We start from the raw sequence: 20,895 nt of genomic DNA, 5'->3' as shown, positions 1-20,895 counted from the left end.
TCTGCTGATACACTCTGCCTCACATGTTTTATATAATCAATGAATAAGCTAAAAATTGTAATCAGAAAAAGTCCAAAATAGTATTTAGAACAAATTCCATCCTGTCAGGTTAAAGATTTGCCTTATAGTTTTCCTAAACTGTCTATCACAATACTTAAACCTACTGTGCATATTTTTTCAGTCAATGTACTATGCCTGCAGTTTAAAGTTTGAGGATTTGGCCCATGAAGCTTTCTATAAAGTGGCACTACTGTCCTAAATAGTTAGGGTGTGATGGGAGACTGGAATGGGAAACTTTAGCTGGGAGGACGCCTAAGAAAAATCACAGGAGGAAATCAGGAAGATCACAGAATCTGGTTATAGCAGCTAGAACACACTTTGAAAAATGCTGTATTTATGGAATAATATTCCCTGTAATCCTTTCTTTCTCAAAGACCATCATTTAAGGTAAAATACATATACACACACCCACACGCCCATGACACTTGGATGAAAGCCAAAAAGTAGCTGTAAACCTGCTAGTGGCTATTACCAAAATTTAGGTAGAGATGCCAGTTAGAAATTCCAGATCTCAATATTTCTAGGAGGTATACTTTTGAAAATGAAGCATATTAAATTTTCATTAAAAGATATGTTTTCATTATTAAAAATCTAGATAATGAAGAAAAGCATTTTTTAAAAGATTTTATTTGTTTATTTGAGATAGAGACAGTGAGAGAGAGCACGAGAGGGGAGAAGGTCAGAGGGAGAAGCAGACTCCCCATGTTACTGGGAGACCGATGTGGGACTCGATCCTGCGACTCAGGGATCATGACCTGAGCTGAGGGTAGTCGCTCAGCCACTGAGCCACCCAGACACCCAAGAAAAGCATTTTTAATCACCTTAGAGCAATCACTATTATATTTGGTATGTTTCTTTTCAGTCTTTTTTCTATGCCTAGGTTGGTTGGATTTTTGTTCAATATTAATGAGAGAATACTGTATACATGATTTTGTGTCCTGCTTTTGAAATTTGTGCTTAATAATATACTATAAGTATCTTCCTAAATTGTTACAAACTTTTTTTTTTTTTAAGATTTTATTTATTTATTTGACAGAGAGAAATCACAAGTAGATGGAGAGGCAGGCAGAGAGAGAGAGAGGGAAGCGGGCTCCCTGCTGAGCAGAGAGCCCGATGCGGGACTCGATCCCAGGACCCTGAGATCATGACCTGAGCTGAAGGCAGCGGCTTAACCCACTGAGCCACCCAGGCGCCCCTGTTACAAACTTTTTATAAATTACAGTTTAGCAGTTCTACAGATTCTGAAGACAGTGTAATGGCAAGATGGTATGATACAGAGGAAGCAGACATGATTATGAGGACAGGTAGATCATTTCTAATTTTGTACTATTATAAAAAACTGTAATAAACATCCTTGTGTATAAGGATCTTCTGTGTTTAAGTTTATATTTTTAAGACAGAGTAATAATTAGAATTCTTGTGTCAAAGGGATAAATATATATTTTTTTCATAAAGATTTATTTATTTGACAGAGAAAGACACAGCTAGAGAGGGAACAGAAGTAGGGGGAATGGAAGAGAGAGAAGCAGGCTCCCATGGAGTGGGGAGCCGGATGTGGGGCTCGATCCCAGGACCCTGGGATCATGATCTGAGCCCAGGGCAGGCACTTAACAACTGAGCCACCCAGGAGCCCCAAAGGGGTAAATATTTTAAAGACTTCTGGATATGTACTTCCCCAAATAATTTATATTTTCACCAGTAAATGGGAAAGAATACTACCATCATCACTTCTGGACCAACACTGAATATAAGAATTTTAAAAGATTTGTTTATTTGTTAGGCAAGCAAATGGTATCATTATTTTCATAAGTCTACATTTTAATATAAAAAAGGAAGGGAAATAAAATAAGATTTGTGGGTGCCTGAGTGGCTCAGTGGGTTAAGCCGCTGCCTTTGGCTCAGGTCATGATCTCAGGGTCCTGGGATTGAGTCCCGCATCGGGCTCTCTGCTCAGCAGGGAGCCTGCTTCCCTTCCTCTCTCTCTGCCTGCCTCTCTGCCTACTTGTGATCTCTCTCTGTCAAATAAATAAATAAAAATCTTAAAAAAAAAAAACTTAAAAAAAATAAATAAAATAAGATTTGTTAGCTATCAAATTAAGGATTTAGTGCCTACAGCACATATTACAGTGCTACATAACTGTAATCAAGGAAATATAAGGATTAAAGAATAAAAGATTAAAAGCATAACTATTTTTAAATATTTTATTTCTCAAGTCTTACATGCTAATGGTACTTGACAAAGCTTCAAATGAGCTGGTGAACTGTACTAGAATTCCTATACCTCTAGTTCCTGGAGGTCAGTATGAAAAGGGATAAGAAATACTACATCTAGACTAGAATGGAAGACAGTCTGAGTGTACAGAAAGCAATGTCTGAAAGTCTATCTCTGGACAGATTACAGAAAAGATCTAATATTTAGTGCTTTATTATATTAAAAGAAAAGTAAAAATTATAGTATAGAAAATATCTAAGTATAATATCTAAGCAAGTAAAAGGGTACACAGTATTTCATGAAACTCTTATCTCTCTTATGGAGAAGCAGTCTCATCTAGTGGTTAGAGAATATTAACTGGGGGCGCCTAAGCTGACTCAGTCAGTAGCGCATGTGACCCTTGATCTTGAGGTCGTGAGTTTGGGCCCCATGCTGGGTGTAGAGATTACTTAAAAAAATAAACTTAAAAAAGAGAGAGAGAGAGAGGATTAACTCAGGAGCCAGATCGCCTATGTTCAAATTCTGGCTCTGTCACTGACTATGCCACCTTGGGCAAGTTTCTCAAATCGTTGGAGTGCCTGGCTGACTCAGTTGGTAGAGTATAAATAAATAAATAAAATCTTTTTAAGAGATTTTATTTACTTATTTGACAGTGAAAGAGGGAACACAAGCAGGGGAAGTGGGAGAGGGAGAAATAGGCTTCCAACGGAGCAGGAAGCCTAACATGGGTCTCGATCCCAGGACTCTGGGTTCACAACTTGAGCCAAAGGCAGCCACTTAATGACTCAAGCGCCCAGCATGCAACTCTTGATCATGGGATTGTAAATTTGGGCCCCATACTGGGTGTAGAGACTACTTAAAAATAAAATCTTAAAAAAAAAAAAAATGAACCTGCCTTAAAAAAAGCCTTTCCATTCCTTAATTTCTTCTATTGTAAAATAATAATAACTTATTTATCTTGAAGAATTGTTGTGAGAATTAAGTAAGTCAATATTTTTTAAATGTTTAGAATAACACTTGGTTCTTGGTAACCGCTCAAGATTTTAATTAAATAAAATACAAACATACATAGTTCATACTGCGGGTTGCAGTTTAAAAGTATGAAGTCTGAGGCACCTGGGTGGCTCAGTGGGTTAAGCCTCTGCCTTTGGCTCGGGTCATGATCTTGGGGTCCTGGGATTAAGCCCCGCGTCAGGCTCTCTGCTCTGTGGGGAGCCTGCTTCCTCCTCTTTCTTTGCCTGCTTCTCTGCCTACTTGTGATCTCTGTCTGTCAAATAAATAAATAAATAAATCTTTTTAAAAAAAAGGTATGAAATCTACCATTCTAGAGGTCAACTTCTTAAGGAACGTTTGAGCTAGATTATTATTTTTGTTAAATTTTTTTATTTTTTATAAACATATATTTTTATCCCCAGGGGTACAGGTCTGTGAATCACCAGGTTTACACACTTCACAGCACTCACCAAAGCACATACCCTCCCCAATGTCCATAATCCCACCCCCTTCTCCCAACCCCCCTCCCCCCAGCAACCCTCAGTTTGTTTTGTGAGATTAAGACTCACTTATGGTTTGTCTCCCTCCCAATTCCATCTTGTTTCATTGATTCTTCTTCTACCCACTTAAGCTCCCATGTTGCATCACCACTTCCTCATATCAGGGAGATCATATGATAGTTGTCTTTCTCTGCTTGACTTATTTCGCTAAGCATGATACTGAGCTAGATTATTAACTTGGGACTAAGCCAGGTAGCGTCTGAGATGAGTTTGACGGGAGTCCAGAAAATGGAAGGGGCAAAAAACAAATTGTTTTCTACTTGCCAACTTCTTTTTTTTTAGATTTTATTTTATTATATTTAAAAATTTTTTTTTAAGATTTTATTTATTTGACAGACAGAGATCACAAGTAGGCAGAGAGTCAGGTGTGGGGTGGGAGCAGGCTCCCAGGTGAGCACAAAGCCTGATACAGGGCTTGATCCCAGGACCCTGGGATCATGACCTGAGCTGAAAACAGAGGCTTTAACCCACTGAGCTACCCAGGCGCCCCTAAAGATTTTATTTATTTACTTGTCAGAGAGAAAGAGAGAGCGAGTGACTGGGAATGCCAGGCAGAGGAAGAAGCAGGCTCCCTGTTGAGCAAGGAGTCTGACTTGAGATTCGGTACCAGGACCTTGGGATCATGATCTGAGCTGAAGGCAGATATCCAACTGACTGAGCCACCCAGGTGTCCCTACTTGGCAACTTTTTACTACAGGAATATAACACATGTCAGTTATCACCTATTCCAAAATCACAGCAGTTGAAAGATTGACACTACAATAATTTCTATAACCAAAAAATTCTCCTCGCCCACTACCTTAACTATCAAAATTATGCTGTTTTTTGAAGAACCACAAAATCTAATTTTTTCTATTTTAAAGTAAAAACATTGGTAAAAACATACTCAGACACTACATCAACTCCCATCTTCGTCATGTAATATGTTCTTTTATATTGTCTAAACTCAGTTTCAAATAGGTCATCATCTTCAGTCTCATCTTCTAAATTATCTGGAAAAAAAGCCAGAAAAATAGTGGCTGAAAATTATAAATATTCTGTTTTTCTATTTATGGTCTGGTAAATATTTATCAAAGCAAATGCTTAAAAACTAACATAGAAATCTATTCTATCCAATATTATTGAATTAGTACTTACTAAGGAAAGATAGTAACTATCCTGTCAAAAAAAAAAAAAGAATACAGAGTTTGTACTTACCCTTAGAAGTTACCACTTCTCCACTTTTGTCTAAAGCAGCCCAACAAATGGCGTTTTCCTGGCCCTACAAAAATTACAAATCAATATAAAATTAATGGCAAGATATATTTCAAAGTAAGACAGTTGATTACAGAGATTTAAAAAATACTAGAAAGAACTGACTGATCCTTAAGTGACAACACTGTAAAAGTTCATTCAAAAAATAATCTGCAAATACTATGTTTAAGTGTTTTTGGTTTTATATCACTTGTTTTCTAAATCTTTATCATGTAGAACTTAATATTCAGGCCTATCAAAAATATGTAATGGGTAATTCTCACCTATTGAGTTAATATAATCTATTTGTTTATAATTGAATCCAATGATTACAAATATTACATGTTTTCTGTATCTCTGGATTTCATCATTCTTATAACTCTGTTTTCTATCTCCACTTCTAAATATTTCTCATGCAACTCATTCGTTTTTCTATAGTTTTCCCATCTCATCACATTCTTCATATTCCTGCCCAGCTGTTTTTCTGCCCTTGTGATCTCAACTCTTCTCTCTTCTATTTTCTGATTGCCTATCTACTGCCAGTGACTCCCTTATTCCCATTTCCCTTTGTTCATCCAAACTAGAGTCTCAGCTAACTTCCTGTGCTTGGGCTTTTCCTCTAGTTCCTCCCATTTTGCCAATGTCTTTAATAGTAACTACATATGCCGGAAGACTTGTGAAGCTTAAGGACTGGGCTGAGATGGGTGGAGCCAGGTATTACTGATGTGTAAGTTTTGTGAGTAAAGTACAGATTCCCAAAAAGTTTCTGAGACTATTTCCTTAAGAGCAAAAACACAGTAGAATGCAAATGGACTGCTCCTAAGTTTCACTAAGAAAAATCTAATCAAGTAGAAGGACTACAGTAGAGAAAATTAGGATAAATGCCCTTCTGGAGCAAGAGTTACTAGCCTTGAACCTAAATAGAACCAGTATGGCAAGGAGAGTGCAGGAAACTCCTCAATTTTATCAGAAAAGAATTATGAATAGGCTGAGGAAAATTTCAGAAGAGGTTTATTTTCTGAGCTAACACATATAAGACATTCTTTAGAGCTTATTAGTGATGTTTTATAGGGTATTAACATATTCTAACTGATTCTATTATTTATGTGTTCTAACAATAATAAAATAATAAATAATTAATTATTGAGCACTAGCATTAGCTATTGTGCTATTATTTATTTACTCTTAAACTAGCCTATTGCTTTTTTTTTTTTTTAAATCTTTATTTATTTATTTATTTATTTGACAGACAGAGATCACAATTAGGCAGAGGCAGGCAGAGAGAGAGACGTGGGGAAGCAGGCTCCCCTCTGAGCAGAGAACCTGGTGCGGGACCTGATCCCAGGACCCTGGAATCATGACCTGAGCCCAAGGCAGAGGCTTTAACCCACTAAGCCACCCAGAAACCCCTTTTTGTTTTGTTTTTTAGATTTTATTTACTTGACAGAGAGAGACACAGTGAGAGAGGGAACACAAGCAAAGGGAGTGGGAGGCTTCCCGCTGAGCAGGGAGCCCCATTAGGGGCTGGATCCCAGGACCCAAGGATCATGATCTGAGCCGAAGGCAGACGCTTAATGACTGAGCCACCCAGGTACCTTGTATATGATTTTATATATAAATTATTTCTTGAGAAAAATCACTGATCTAGTTGATGTCTCACTATTAGATGCTATAAATACCCACATTTTTTAAAAAGATAACTAATTTTCTGGGCTCTTTTATTTAGAAGTTGTTCTACACTTATTAATAGGATGAATGAACAAAGAAAACACAATGTTCTTCTTCAAAAGTAAAAAATAAGAATTTGGTTTTTGAACATCAGATTTAAATGACAGGATCTAATAGAGAAGAAACCAAAAAAATTTTTTTAAATGTTCAATAGGAGAAAATAAGAAATGAAAATGAAATAAGGCAACCCTCAAAACCATAAGAAAGAAAATGAGGAACAAGGAATATCAGTTTTACTTTTATAGCTAAAAAATTGAAAGGACACCTAAAAAAATGAACACCTTTGGTTTTTTCTTTTCCTTGTAGATCTTGGCTTCTTCTGCTGCAACACCTGCTGCTTCATTGAGGTACTTGTTACCAACTTTGCTTTCAAACCACTTTAGGTCCACAAAAACTTCACTGAAGTGTTCCCGATCAAACTGTACAGAAACATTTAAATTCATTTAAAAATAATTTGAGTATGCCTGGAAAAATACAACCCAAACTTTTACCAGTTCTACTTCTGGGGCATAGGAAATCAAAGAATGTTACTTTTTTGTGCACATGGGGACCTCATCTACTAGTATGAAAATGAAAAATAAAAAGCAGATAAAAATAAAATTAGGTGAAATTATAAAGAATGATCAAGTGGAGTAGAAGTACCACAACTTTTTCTTCCGACACTATGTAACTGTTTTCTGACCACTTATCTCTACTTGGGACAAGAAAATAAAAATATCTAGTTACTTACATCTGATAGTTTCACAAGGTATTTCTCAAATCGAGGTAAGTTGAGATGCCCACTTTCATTAATATAACCTAAAAGGAACAAAATCTAAATTTGTACTAAAAGCTGACACTATTTTTTCTAAACAATTCTACAAAACTCTTTTTATAAAATGTTGAGTACTGGCACTCCACTAATCAAGAAAAAACTATATAACTGACTCTAGTTTCTATGAACTATGTAACAACTAAAGCAAAATAAAAGAAATTCCAGGTTCACATAATAATCCTCCCACTTTCTGACATCTGCTAATAGTTAATTAAATATGTTCTAAAATCTATCAAGATTATTCATTTAATATGTTAACTTGAGAAGAACTAATACCCTGCTATTCTGCTGTTTTATTCAGCATTCACCATTGTTTATCGATTCCTCATTTTAATTGAAAAAGCTTTCCCTATTAAATACTCTAATACCTATCCATTCAGAAAAATGAACTTCTGTGATTTAATAAGTGAAATCAACAACTTCTGATGGCTTTCTTAAATAACCAAAGGCAGAGATGAGTCAGATACCAATACATGAGGCCTCCTAACTCTTGTCATTTTCTTTGCTTGTGAGCCACTGAAAATTATAACCCCAGAGCTTGGTGCCTTAGACCAAAGGAAACCCCCAATTTTTTCCCTAATATAATTGTGCATGCAATAATCTAATAAACTGAGTGAAATTTTTAGGATTAGCTGAGTGCTTAATAAAAGTGGCCTCCAATGAATATTAAACTTTTCTTACCACCAAGTTCTGGCAGGATGGTAATATATGTTCCATAAAGAAGAGGCAGTGCATCATGATTAATATGTAAATGAGGTAGATGAGGGATAAAATCATTCCCAACAAGAAATCCCATCAAAATCCAATCATCTATTATCCTTTCAATATCATATTTAAAAGAGATCTTGTCCTACAGCAAAATGGAGAAAAAATCAAATCGTATGGAAATTCCTTCTAACACATCTTTGGTTCACAGCTGTATTAATACTTACTTTCAGTACTGAAAACTCATAGTCAATATACTCTCTCATTAAAGACAAGTGTAGGAGGTGAAATGTGGTTTCTTCTGGTGCGCATACCCTGTAATTAATCAGATGATCAACAAAGAATTAATTATATCTTTAAGGCTCAAATTTTAAAATGCAGCAATGTTTAAAATAAAACTTATCATTAGAAGATAATTAATTCTTGTAATCCAGGCAAGTAATTTATATGAAATCTCTAAGGTAGTATAAACATAAAAGTATAATTATAATAGATGTAACATAAAGTTCAAAATAATTTGTCTGCATTATGCTTTCTGTGGAAAGATGCTCAGAATTAAGAAAGCCTAAATAAGATATAACAGATATGAGAAACCATGGGATCTGGCCCATTTAAGGTTAGCCACCAGCATGAAGCATACAGATAAGTGAGTATATATACTTTTCTGCCTACTGAAGTACAGTCTAAGGCTTCAATGGTGAGGCACCATCATTTCTTTCCTCTTATCTTTCCCTGGCTTGGTTTAGGGGTCTATATGCCTTAGCTATTGGCCCATACTCCAACTTTAACCAGAAGTAAGAATATAAATTGACAGTTGTACTTTAAATAGATCAGATACCAGAGCAAGTGGATTAGCCCAGAAATACAAGGACAGCTCAACATAAGAAAATAAATGAATGTAATAGATCACACTAATAAACAAAGGAAAAAATACCATACAATCAACTAGCAAAGAAAACATTTATCAAAATCAATACCCTTCTATGATAAAAGTACTCAGCCAAGTAGGGATAGAAGGGAATCTCCTTAATATAAAAAAGGGAATTTATGAAAAATTCACATCTAATATGTTGATGGTAGAAGACTGAAGGCCTTCCTCCTAAGAACAGGAACAAGACAAGGATGCCCATTTTCACTATAGCTATAGCCCATTTCCACTAGAGCTTCAAGCATTGTACTTGAAGTCCAAGCCAGGGCAATTAGGCAAGCAAAGAAATAAGAGATACACAAATTGAAAAAGAAGAAAACTATCTCTATTTACAGACGCCATGATTCCATATACAGAAAATCCCACAGAATCCACAAAAGCTACTAGGACCAAAGAATGAATTCAGTGTAGCTGTAGGAAGTAAGATCAACACATAAAAATCAGCTGTGTTTCTACATTCCAGCAACGAATAACCCAAAAAAGAAATTAAGAAACAATTCCATTTAGAATACCATCCAAAAGAATAAAACACTTGGGAATAAACTTGACCAAGAACACACACACACACACACACACACACACACACACAAAAAAAAAAAAAAAAAAAAAAAAAAAACAGAGGCAAAAAACTGAACTTAGGGAGTGAGGAATAGGGGAAGGTGGTCCTAAGATGGAAGTATTCAGTTGTAAGATAAGTAAGTCCTGGAGATGTAATTAATGTATAGCATGGTGACTGCATTAATTTTTTTAAAATAAAAGGAAAAACAAGAAAAAAAAAGCTGGCAAATGACTTATATACTAAAACTACAAAATGCTGCAGAAAAAAATTAAAGAATGGAAAAAGATTCTGCATTAATGGATTAGAAGATTTATTACGAAGCTGTAAATAGTAGCCAAAAAAATCTATATAATCAATGTCATCCCAATCAAAATCCCAATGATGTTTTCCACAAAAACAAAACAAAAAAAATCCTAAAAATTGTTAATCTCACAAGACTCCAAATAGCCAAAATAATCCTGAAAAAGGAGAACAAAGTTGGAGGTCTTACCCTTTCTGATTTCAAAACTTATTACAAAGTTTCAGTAATCAAAATACTTTATTACCAGTGGTACTGGCATAAAGACAAACATAAAGATCAAGTCAATAGAATACAGAGCCCGGAAATAAACCTGTGCATAAATGGTCAGGCAATTTTTGACCAAGGTGCCAAGACGATTTAATGGGGGAAAAGATAGTTTTTTCAAAAAGTGATTTTGGGAAAACTGATATTCACATGCAAAAGAATGAAGTTGACCCTTACCTTACATCATATACAGAATTAACATGGATCAAAGACCTAAGTGTAAGGGCTAAAACTACAAAACTCTTAAAATGGGGAAAAGCTTTATAACATTAGATCTGGCAATCTCTTGGCATTATATTATAAGTACAAGAAATAAAAGAGAAAAATAAACTGGACATTGGCATAATTTAAAAAATTTTGTACATCAAATGACACTAAAAGCAGAGTAAAAAGTCAACTGTGGAATGGGAGAAAATCTTTACAGATCATTTTTCTGTTAGACGATTACTGTCCTTAATTTAATTGCTGTACTTTCTTTTCCTTAATTGCAATATAATTTACCTTTGTGTCTTTTTGCCACCAAACCGAACTTCTTCTCTTAAAAGAGAGAAATGTGCCTCATGACTTGTTAATCCAAGCATAATCTGTTGAAAAATGATTAAAATGTTTCTATTCTCTAATTTTAATAGTATCAGGTTCACAGAAACAAACAACTAAAAAACATTTCAATATAGAAAAACATATGCTTATTTAGGAAAAAAAACAATTTATTAGCACATTAAATATACAATTTTCAAAATCTGATCCACTTATTAGTTATGGAATAAAGTGTGCTTTTCTAAGAAAAAATGTTTACCTTAGACTCACATGACCTTTATAACTGCCATTCTGTCCACACACACACCCCCCCCACCACACCAAATCCCCAAAACCTTCTCTTGGTTTTCACACCTTTCCATTTGCCAGATGAAGTGGATAAGAAATTAGAGACTGTAGCTCTTCCATGACAGATGAATGGAGTATTCTTCTAGAGTCCAGAATGCCTCTAATATGTGAAAATTTAAAAAAACTGGAAAAGGGCATTTTCATTTAATTTTCTCATATAGTATTCTAATGCCCAAAGAAGTCAAATAGTCTAGTGAGAAGTATCAGCCACTGAGACATATATTGTTTATTTTATTTCAATCCTGATTCAAACAAAACAACATCAAAAATTTAAGAAGCTATCAGGGAAATGAGAATACCAAATGGTTATTTGTATATAAACACTGATTGTTAATTTTTATTTTATGTAGGATAATGGCATTATGGTTATTTTTTTTTTAAACAATCCTTCTCCTTTAGAGAAACATTACAAAATATTTACAGACCAAGTGATACAATGTCTGGGATATATTTCAAGAGTCAAGGGGAGTAGGAGAAAGGAGACAGATGGTTAGGAATAAGAAAATGAAAATTAATATTTAAGGTAAATTATTTAAAGCTAAAAATTATTTAAGATGGATAAAGGACATAGGAAGTTTCATTATATTGTATTCTTTATGTTTGAAAATTTCCATAATAAAAAGTTAAAACAAAAAAAGCACAGTAAATTTATCTGGGTCTTGGAGTTATCCGATCAGGTATTATTGAAAGTTATGTATCAAGCATGAGGGTAAAAAGCACTCTCTACCTGATCTCAACAGACTATTCATAGCACTAGGATCAGTCAAGTATGAAGACTACAGAGATCTGTTGATCATAAACTATAGTTTAAAAGAGTTCATTTTCTAATTGTTTTAGAACCTTGCTAATGGCAGAAGTAGTAATCCTTATTATGTCTAAAATATTTGTTTCCACAGCAAGAAACCTTCTTACATAAGTCTCTTAGAGATTTAATTATAACGGCATAAGGTTATAATAACAATAAACATTATACCTACCAAGTCAGCATCTAAACCATAAAGACAATGTCTGGTGTTGGGATCATGATCTGGCTTTGCTTTCTCGGATCTGATAAATTCCATGATTTTATGCTCTCCTTCTCCGGGGGTCTAAATATATGTTTAAAAAAAATGTGGTAATAATGCTATGCTTTAAAATGTTAAATTTTTAAAAAATCCCTTTAAATAAAAAAAGATAATAACCTCATGGCCTGAGAAGTAGATGGTAACTCCTTGCCACGACTTATCTGTAGAAATTTTCATATTTACAAAATACTTCAGATGTTCATGTAACCTGGCCATGAATTCAGTCCCTATAAATAAAAAGTTTTAAAAAGTTTATAATCTGAGAGAGACATAAAAAGAGTGAGTTCCCAGGGACAACATGAACTTGGATCTGAGTATGCAGGAAATAGCTAGGTGTAAGATCTCTAAAGAAGTCAACACCCCTCATGCTTATCTTGAAAAGTAAGTAATTTTGTACCTTTCTCTTGCAAATATTACAACTGTTTCTCATTTCTCTGCTCACCTTAAAATAAAGTTAATGTCACATAAATAAGTCAAGAAATTTTACTACTGCCTCAAACTATGTTTCACACATTTTCATACCAGTTTCAACTCCCTAATGAAACTCAATCTTCTATTTCCTCTGCAGGATTCTGAACTTTTTCTTTAAAGGCACGCAGGTTTAGATTGCTAATAGTAACAACTATTATTATTACTATTATTTACCTGGAAAATTATTATTATTCTAGAAACTGAGTCTATGTTGATTATGTTTCAAAAAAAGTTTAGATGGTCAAGAGTCAATGGCAATGCAGTCTTACACCATAATTAGGATAAAACTGGTTACTAAATCAAGCAATTATGATAAAGGCACTTAAATGAAAGATAAATTACCACAGTTAGTAAAGAATTCATGAGTAAATAAGATTTTAAGATTTTTTCCAAAGTAAAGGAGTGCAATGATGTTAGACAAAGTTCTAATAAGTACAGTGTATGTTGTTGCAAAGTTAAATTAAACTTATTGTACTGATAAATTCATTAAAATCCTAGAATTTTTAACTATACTTTAAGAAGTACAAAAGTAAGTGTTCTAGACTAGGAGAATGGGTTTCTTATCCTGAATACAATAGCTAGCTACATGAAAGTGGGTGAGCCACAACCTCACTGGATCAGTTTTCATACAAATAAATGGTGGGAGTACAGGGGATCTTTTAAGATCCTTCCAGGTTTGGAGTTCTATGCATTTGGGAGAGTCCTGTCCACAACTGCTCTTATCGACATCTGTAAATCTCTAGAGTGGGTCTTCATAGGAGCACTTATAATCAAGGTGACCAAAACATCTCCTGAGGAGACACAACTGGGAAAATAGCAATTGGAATTTTAAGGACAAATTAAGTAAAGGCTATAATACATTTGAAAACACACACACACACACACACACAGAACCCTTACATTTACATTTACATTTAAATCTCTCAGAATTTGAAGTGCCTGGGTGGCTCAGTTGGTTAACTGTCTGTTTTATGCTCAGGTCATAATCCCAGGGTCCTGGGATTGAGACTCATGTGTGGCTCCCTGCTGAGCAGGGAGCCTGCTTCTCCCTCTCCCTCTCCCTCTGTGCCCCCCTCCTCTGCTCATGCTCTCTCTCTCAGATGAATAAATAAATAAAATAAAAAAAAATCAATCTCTCAGAATTCTTCTCTCAGTGAATTTACCTGGTGTAATACAGTTGGAATCAAATCTGGCCTCTGTAGGAAGAGTTTCTCCTTTTTCTAATGCCTTTTTAATTTTGTCTTCTGCCTCCTTTGCTGACCTTAAATGTTAAGGAAAAAAAAAATCTCAAGGTTTCTGGGAAAAAGTATAGTTCTTTATATAAAGTAAACTGTTACTTAGATGCTTTTGTAACTAAAATACTAATTCATCAATTTGAGGTTCAACACAGAATATAAGTTTTAAAATGATTATAATTGATAAAGATGGGCCTCAGAATTGTTCATTTTTATTGAGTTTTTCAGAAAAAGGGCTATAGAAGTAGACATTACAACAGTATAAAACTCACACAGAATGTTAGGAATATTTATAAAGTAATTCTCTTCTTATCTTAAGTATGGGGAATATAACAGAAATGATTCCCATTTTCGCAGAGCTTACACTCTAGTGGGGAGACAGAGAACTTAACAGCCATAATGTTTAATGTGGCTGCAACACAGAGATATTTGAGGCAGGACAATGAAAGACTATTAAATCAATGTAAGTGGAAGGTTTAGAACACTAGCAGTAAAGATGAAAAGTAAATATGTATGTCAAATTAAAGAGACTGGTAAGTAGGATTGGGTGTGCAGAATGAGGAAGAAGAAGTCCAAATTACTCTTGGACTTTCAGGTTGAGCAGCTATTTGCATGGTGTTAACATTCACTGAACTAGGAAACAGAAGGAAGGCAGCTTTGAAGTGGTCTTCAGTTCTGAACATGTTAAACCTGAAATGTGTCTGTGGTATCCAAAAGGAGATATTTATGAGACATTTGGATATTTAGGGGTTCTGGAGAGAGATATCCATCAGAAGATAAATTGAGGAGTCATCAGTATAGACACAGTAGTTAAAACAACTAGATAAGATCATTCAGGACCAATGATAGAAACTTAAGTAAAATCAATAAATTAAAAAAAAAAAAAGGCAAAGGAACAAGATAACAAGGAGACCAAGAAGGTGCACAGAGAGTGTGGTTACATAAAGATCACGAAAAGGAAGTTTAAGAATGAAAGAATTGTCACACTTTAAATACTACAGGTAAATGAAGTAATATATAGAGAGAATAATTCTTTAGATTTAGTCATAAGGAGGCTATTTGTAATCTTGTAAGGAAGTTTTAGTAGAAGGGTGAAAGCCAGATGGCAGCAGATTTGAAGTAAGAAATGCATAAAGATTATAATTAAAGATCATGAATGGAGAAAACATTATCTGTGGAGAATGAGAAAAAGCTGACTAGGGGATTTTAGGGAAACACAGAACACTCAATGCCAGCATAATATTTAGTAAATGCTTGTCCATTCTCTTAGTTTGTCTTCTGATAACTGGAGAGATTAGAAACCTAAAAAATTAAGATCTCAGGCTTCCTTGCAGCTAGGTGAGTGGATATAACTTAGATTCTATCAGATGTCTCCACAAAAGGTTCAGAAGGTAGAAGTCTCTATTTATTGAAGTCTGTATGACTTCACCACACTGAAGGAAGTTGAGGAAGAGGATTTGTGGGGTGTGTGTTTCATTATAGTAGAAGGTCTCAATATTCAGCAGTTTTGTAGATGCTGAGAAGCAAAGTATAGGGCAGATCTACCAGGTACACTGGGGCTCTTGTGCTAACAGATAGAGTGGTGGCTTCTTGATTGCTGAACTGTAACTAAAGTGATACATTTTTGGAGCCAATAGTTCAGGTAATATCTTCTTAATACCTGGATCACAACTAAAGCAATAAATTCTTGAACAACCTGTTCTGGTGGGGGCCTCTTAATTCACCTTCTTGGATGTTGCAGTAATAGTGCCACTGGTGGGTCAATTCTGTGGTGCTGTTCTGAAGTCATTCTTGAAGGCTCACCTAAATTCCCATCCTTTTAGCTCTTACAATGATTTGTATAAGCACCTAATTCTTTGTAATATATATACTTAAAATAGGTAGGCTTCTATTTCTGCAAATGAACAGTGACTGATAATAATGGGCTTAAATAATCCTTTCTTAACACTTCTAGGCCAGTAGCTCCCCCAAACTAGTTTAACAAATACCAGGGGAATCTAGTAAAAATTGTTTCCAGGTTCCAATTTTTGAGATTCAAATTAATTTAGTTTGGGTGGCACCGGAGGTTCTGAATTTTAATAAGAGATGGTCCTTTTCTTGATGGTCGTTTTATAGTCGTTCAAGTATCTTCAATATCTTTTCTCTTTTGGTGTTTAAATCACTACTTTTTACTATTCTTTTCTTATTTTCACTGCTAGCCTTCCCTAAGGTACCTTCCCACTTTCCTTGATGATTTCTGTATTTGATTCATAGGTGCTCTATCTACTCCTTTACCTACTCTTGTGATGAAACAATTCATTACGGTAACAACCCATCAAACATACTGGACTCAGAGTCTTCCCAACAATTCTAACAACCCTCTTAACTTTACTTACCCTACTCATAAATAAAGACACAGCATGATATCATTGTTTTTTAAAACTATTCCACATGCCCAGGATTTTGACTTTAAAACTTTATGTGCCTCTTCTCATCCTGTTACACCCAATGCAACACATTGGGGATGATACTATCTCAAGTGTCCTAACTCAGCTCTCTTCTCATATTCCATCAATCACCTTCTAGTCTCACTTGCTTTTCTGTCCAATTTGGACCCATGTTCACTCAGAGTCAGGATCTGGCCAGGGTCTGAGCATTGAACAAAGTTTGTTGAATTAAACTGTCAATGTTTCTATTAGAACAATCTCTCATTTTACCCTGTACTTCTCTAGTTCAGGACAGACTAAGAGAGGAGCTTTCTCTACTACAGTTGACCCTTGAACAACACAGGTTTGAACTGAGTGGGTCTACTTGTACATGGATCTTTTTTTTTTTCAATAAATACAATATAGTACTGTAAATCTATTTTCTTTTCCTTATGATTTTCTTAATAACATCTTCTTTCCTCTAAGCTTACTATAAGAATATGGTATATAATACATACAACATACAAAGAATGTTTTATGGTTTAAGTTATTGCTAAGGCTTCCAGTCAACAATAGGCTAGTAAGATTTGGGGGAGTTGAGTTATATGCAAATTTTTGACTGTGGGGGGCCTGGCATCCCTTACCAGTGCATTGTTCAAGGGTCAACTCTACTGCTATTTCTAAATTACCATGGATAAGTTTGAAAAATTTATGACAGAGAGCAAAAGTAACTACACAGCCCAATATATGCTTTGAGAAGGACTCCTCACTTCAATGAATTACTAATTTATTTACTCAATTGATAAAATGTGACATAACCAGTTATTTCTCTTTCTGGAGGAATTTAAGCAGAAAAGAAACATGAACACAAGATGAGGTCATTAAGTCAATTATCTTTAAAATAAAAAATTTTATTAATCTAAGTAGTATTCTAAAATAAACCACAAATGTTTTACCTAAAACGCCTCCCCCGCTGCTGGTTCATTTTTGCTCGAGGAGCCACACCATCAACAGCCATAAAGAACACTTTCCTAGGTTTAATAATGCGAAACAACACCTCCAAGTAGTGAAAAATATCAGTAAAGATTTTATCATCAGAAATTCTGAAGTGAACATCATCATCATTAGGATGGGAACATTGATGTATGATTCCATTCATATCCAGGTACAAGTTGTCAAATTCAGGAATCTAAGAAATAAAGAAAAGTGACCAAGATTGTTACTATAATCAATGATGGATATTTAAACATCTGGGAAAAGCAGCTGATAAAAAGCAGGATATAGGGACATTATTATATAAAAACTGAAAAAATAATCATAGTTGCATAAAGAAAGTAAAGAAAAAATGCATAAGAGAAATTGGTAAGATGGAGACATAGTATATAACTATATAATGTACCAACAGCTTGATCAAATTTACTGTCAGGAAATTACCTACTTATTTAAAATGCCCAATGGGAAAATACCAAATGAAGTACTTGGCTCATTTGGTACTCAAACTATTAGTCCGACATCTACTTCTTAAAGTCAATTTCCCCTATAAATGGGTAACATAATGCCCATCTAAAAGGCTCTTTGTACATGGTCATTAAAAGATTTTACAAATGATTTAAACCCTTGTATATTTGGTTTCACTGAGAGTTACCGATTTGATTGTATTAATTAAGAAAGCTTCGATTATGCCAAGAAATTAAGGAAATTTTGAAAACAGATTTCTTGTTTTTGACATGTGGATTAAAAATTTCCTAAACTTTGGCTAACAGGTGTCTAGTTTCATAAGTAACAGGTGTCTACTTTTATAAAAAGACTTTATGGCTTGGGCTCTCTTTATCTTTTCTTTATTTAAATGTTTATAATCAAGTAAGGGGAACACTGCAAAAACAAATCTACACTAAAATCTTATATAAACTTAATGAAATCTTATATAAACTTAATGAAAGCCATCTCTGAAACAATTCAAATTTTACCATAGGTACAGAAATGATACATTTTCCTCTTACTGAGAAAATGGCAGGCCTCTGAGTTGGGGAGTGAAAAGTTTTGGTCTCTGAATCAATGAACACCATAAAAACATACTGACAAAACACTCATTTTATGGGATGGTATGAGGCACCACATAAAAAATTGTTAAATGTCCTCACTGAGTAATAGGATCAAATGACATGAAAATTGTGATAATGAGGTTTTAAAAGTATATTCAAGATTTACTGTTTGCTTCAAAAAATCTGTAAACCCCAATCAAAATCTCTAAGTGAGAACTTTACAAAACGATTCCAAAGTTTACCTAGGAGAATAAACATGCAAGAAAGAGTATTTTAAAAGAAAAGTAAATGAAGGAATCTACTTTATATGATATTAATGACTGAACAAAATAGTTTACAAATAGTAAAAGTTTGGGACGACTGGGTGGCTCAGTGGGTTAAGTGTCTGCCTTTGGCTCAGGTCATGATCCCAGGGTCCTGTGCTCTCTGCTCAGTGTGGAGCCTACTTCTCCCTCTCCTTCTGTCCATTATCCCCCCTTCCCCTATCAAATAAATTAACAAAATTCTCAAAAAAGAAAATTAGTAGTTCAAGTGTATATAGAAATTTAGTACCTAAGAGGCATTTCAAACCAGTGAAAGGGATGGGGCACCTAGCTAACTATCTGGAAATAAAACTGTATCTCATCTTATAACACAATAAATCCCAGAAAGATTAAAAATATTAATGTGAGAAATATAAGTAAAAAATTATATACAAATATTTTGGTGATTTTAGGATGAGGAAAGCCAAAACTCATAAACCAAACAAATGATGGACTTGGCCATCTATATTTTTTACAGCTATAGGGTTAAAAAAAGTATCAAAAACAAGTTTAAACTAAAAATGACAAAATGCAGGGAAATGCTTGCAAATTAGGATAAAGTCAGTATTCCCAACATACAAAAAAATCCTCAATTAAAAAAGAGCAAATTTTAAAAGTAAGCATGGAAAATGCACAGCAATTCAAAAAAGAGACACAGAAGTCTGATAAACATATGAAAAGATGTTCGACATCCCCAAATTTCAAATTAAAATAATATGTCATTTTCCCCAACATGTTAGCAAAGATTAGAAAAAATGATATTACCCAGTTACTGGCAAGGTTTTGGGAAAATAGATATTTCCTATGTCATCAAAAGTGATAGTTGGCATTTATTAAGCACTCATTAGGTGCCAAACATTGAGCCAAATATATTCATTGTCTCACTAAATTATGATAAATTTAAAAGAAAAATATTTGGATTCTCCATTTTGCAGAAGAAGAAAATCACAGAGATAGAAAAGAGAGAAAATGGCCTTTACACGCAGTAGTCTGGATGGGAATATAAATTGGTGTAATTAATATGAAAGTATATATCAAAACCTGAAGCATTTTATTTTCTTTTTTTTCTTTAAAGATTCTATTTATTTGAGAGAGAGAGTGAAAGAGTGATAAAGCCAGCAGGGGGAATGGAAGGCAGAGGGAGAGGGAGAAGCAGACTCCCAACTGAGCAGGGAGCCTGACACAGGGCTGGATCCTAGGACCTGAGATCGTGACCCGAGCTGAATGCAGATGCTTAACCAACTGAGCCACTCAGGCTCCCCCCAAGATTTCTACTACTGGAAATTTATTCTGAGAAATAATCAGAAATGTGCACAAAGATGTAAGCACAAGAATATTAATGGCAGTACTATTTACAAGAGATAAAAAATGAAATCAAAATGCCTAATAGGAAACTGATGATGGTACATCCACACAACAGAATACTACATATTAATTACAAATTATGATTAACATTCATATTTTACATTAGATAGTGTGTAAAATACAGACAGTCAAATGACAAAAGTAGGCTATAAAACAGGGGGCATGTTATTATCCCATTTATAGTAAATATTTATCTATATGTACATCTGCATATAAACATTAGGAATATACAGGAACAAGGCGTTACTGGTGGTTAACCATTGATGTTGGAATTTCAGTTTATTTTCCTTTAGAAGATATAAGAGCTTTTACAGCTCTCAGTACTATATTCATTTTTACATAATAAGTACATACTTCATAATCTGAAAAAAATAATTATCCTTTTAGAAAAGAAATTTTAAAAATTCTCTTACATTTCAGATTAGTAAGAAAAATACAGGATGAGTAACCATTGACTATTCAGTGAAGAGAATGAGAACATGCAATAAAATCTTGCTCCTTCACAGACATAATACTGGGGGGGAAAAATGAAAGAGAGAGAGAGAAACCAAGAAACAGACTCTTAACTATAGAGAACTGAGGACTGTGGGAGGGAAGGTGGGTGGGGGTGTGGGGGGTTTAAATAGGGGAAGGGGACTAAGGAGGGTATATGTTATGATGAGCACTGGTTGTTGTATATAAGTGACAAATCAATAATTCTACACCTGAAGCAAGTATTATACTGTTTGTTAACTGATTGGATTTAAATAAAAACAGGAAAAAAAAAACC

General features: G+C 34.4%; 1 protein-coding gene across 3 annotated transcripts in view; it reads right to left on the bottom strand.

Moving 5' to 3' along the window:
* XRN1 (5'-3' exoribonuclease 1) overlaps positions 1-20,895 on the bottom strand; it is a 103,824-nt gene that overhangs the window by 76,752 nt on the left and 6,177 nt on the right. For 2 of the 3 annotated variants that reach the window (XM_059163878.1, XM_059163879.1), the window contains exons 2-12: positions 17,374-17,606; positions 13,941-14,038; positions 12,424-12,533; positions 12,220-12,330; positions 10,859-10,941; positions 8,533-8,620; positions 8,282-8,450; positions 7,517-7,584; positions 7,068-7,205; positions 5,023-5,086; positions 4,712-4,817 (exon numbers count right to left, since the gene is read on the bottom strand). In XM_059163878.1, the coding sequence (XP_059019861.1) occupies positions 4,712-4,817; positions 5,023-5,086; positions 7,068-7,205; positions 7,517-7,584; positions 8,282-8,450; positions 8,533-8,620; positions 10,859-10,941; positions 12,220-12,330; positions 12,424-12,533; positions 13,941-14,038; positions 17,374-17,606 (1,268 nt within the window). Of the gene's footprint in view, positions 1-4,711; positions 4,818-5,022; positions 5,087-7,067; positions 7,206-7,516; positions 7,585-8,281; positions 8,451-8,532; positions 8,621-10,858; positions 10,942-12,219; positions 12,331-12,423; positions 12,534-13,940; positions 14,045-17,373; positions 17,607-20,895 lie in introns of those variants that run through there. The other variant, XM_059163880.1, reaches the window with a different exon arrangement.

This window comes from Mustela lutreola, chromosome 2, assembly GCF_030435805.1.
Source record: "Mustela lutreola isolate mMusLut2 chromosome 2, mMusLut2.pri, whole genome shotgun sequence".
NCBI lineage: Eukaryota > Metazoa > Chordata > Mammalia > Carnivora > Mustelidae > Mustela > Mustela lutreola.
This window is presented reverse-complemented; position numbering and strand designations above follow the sequence as displayed.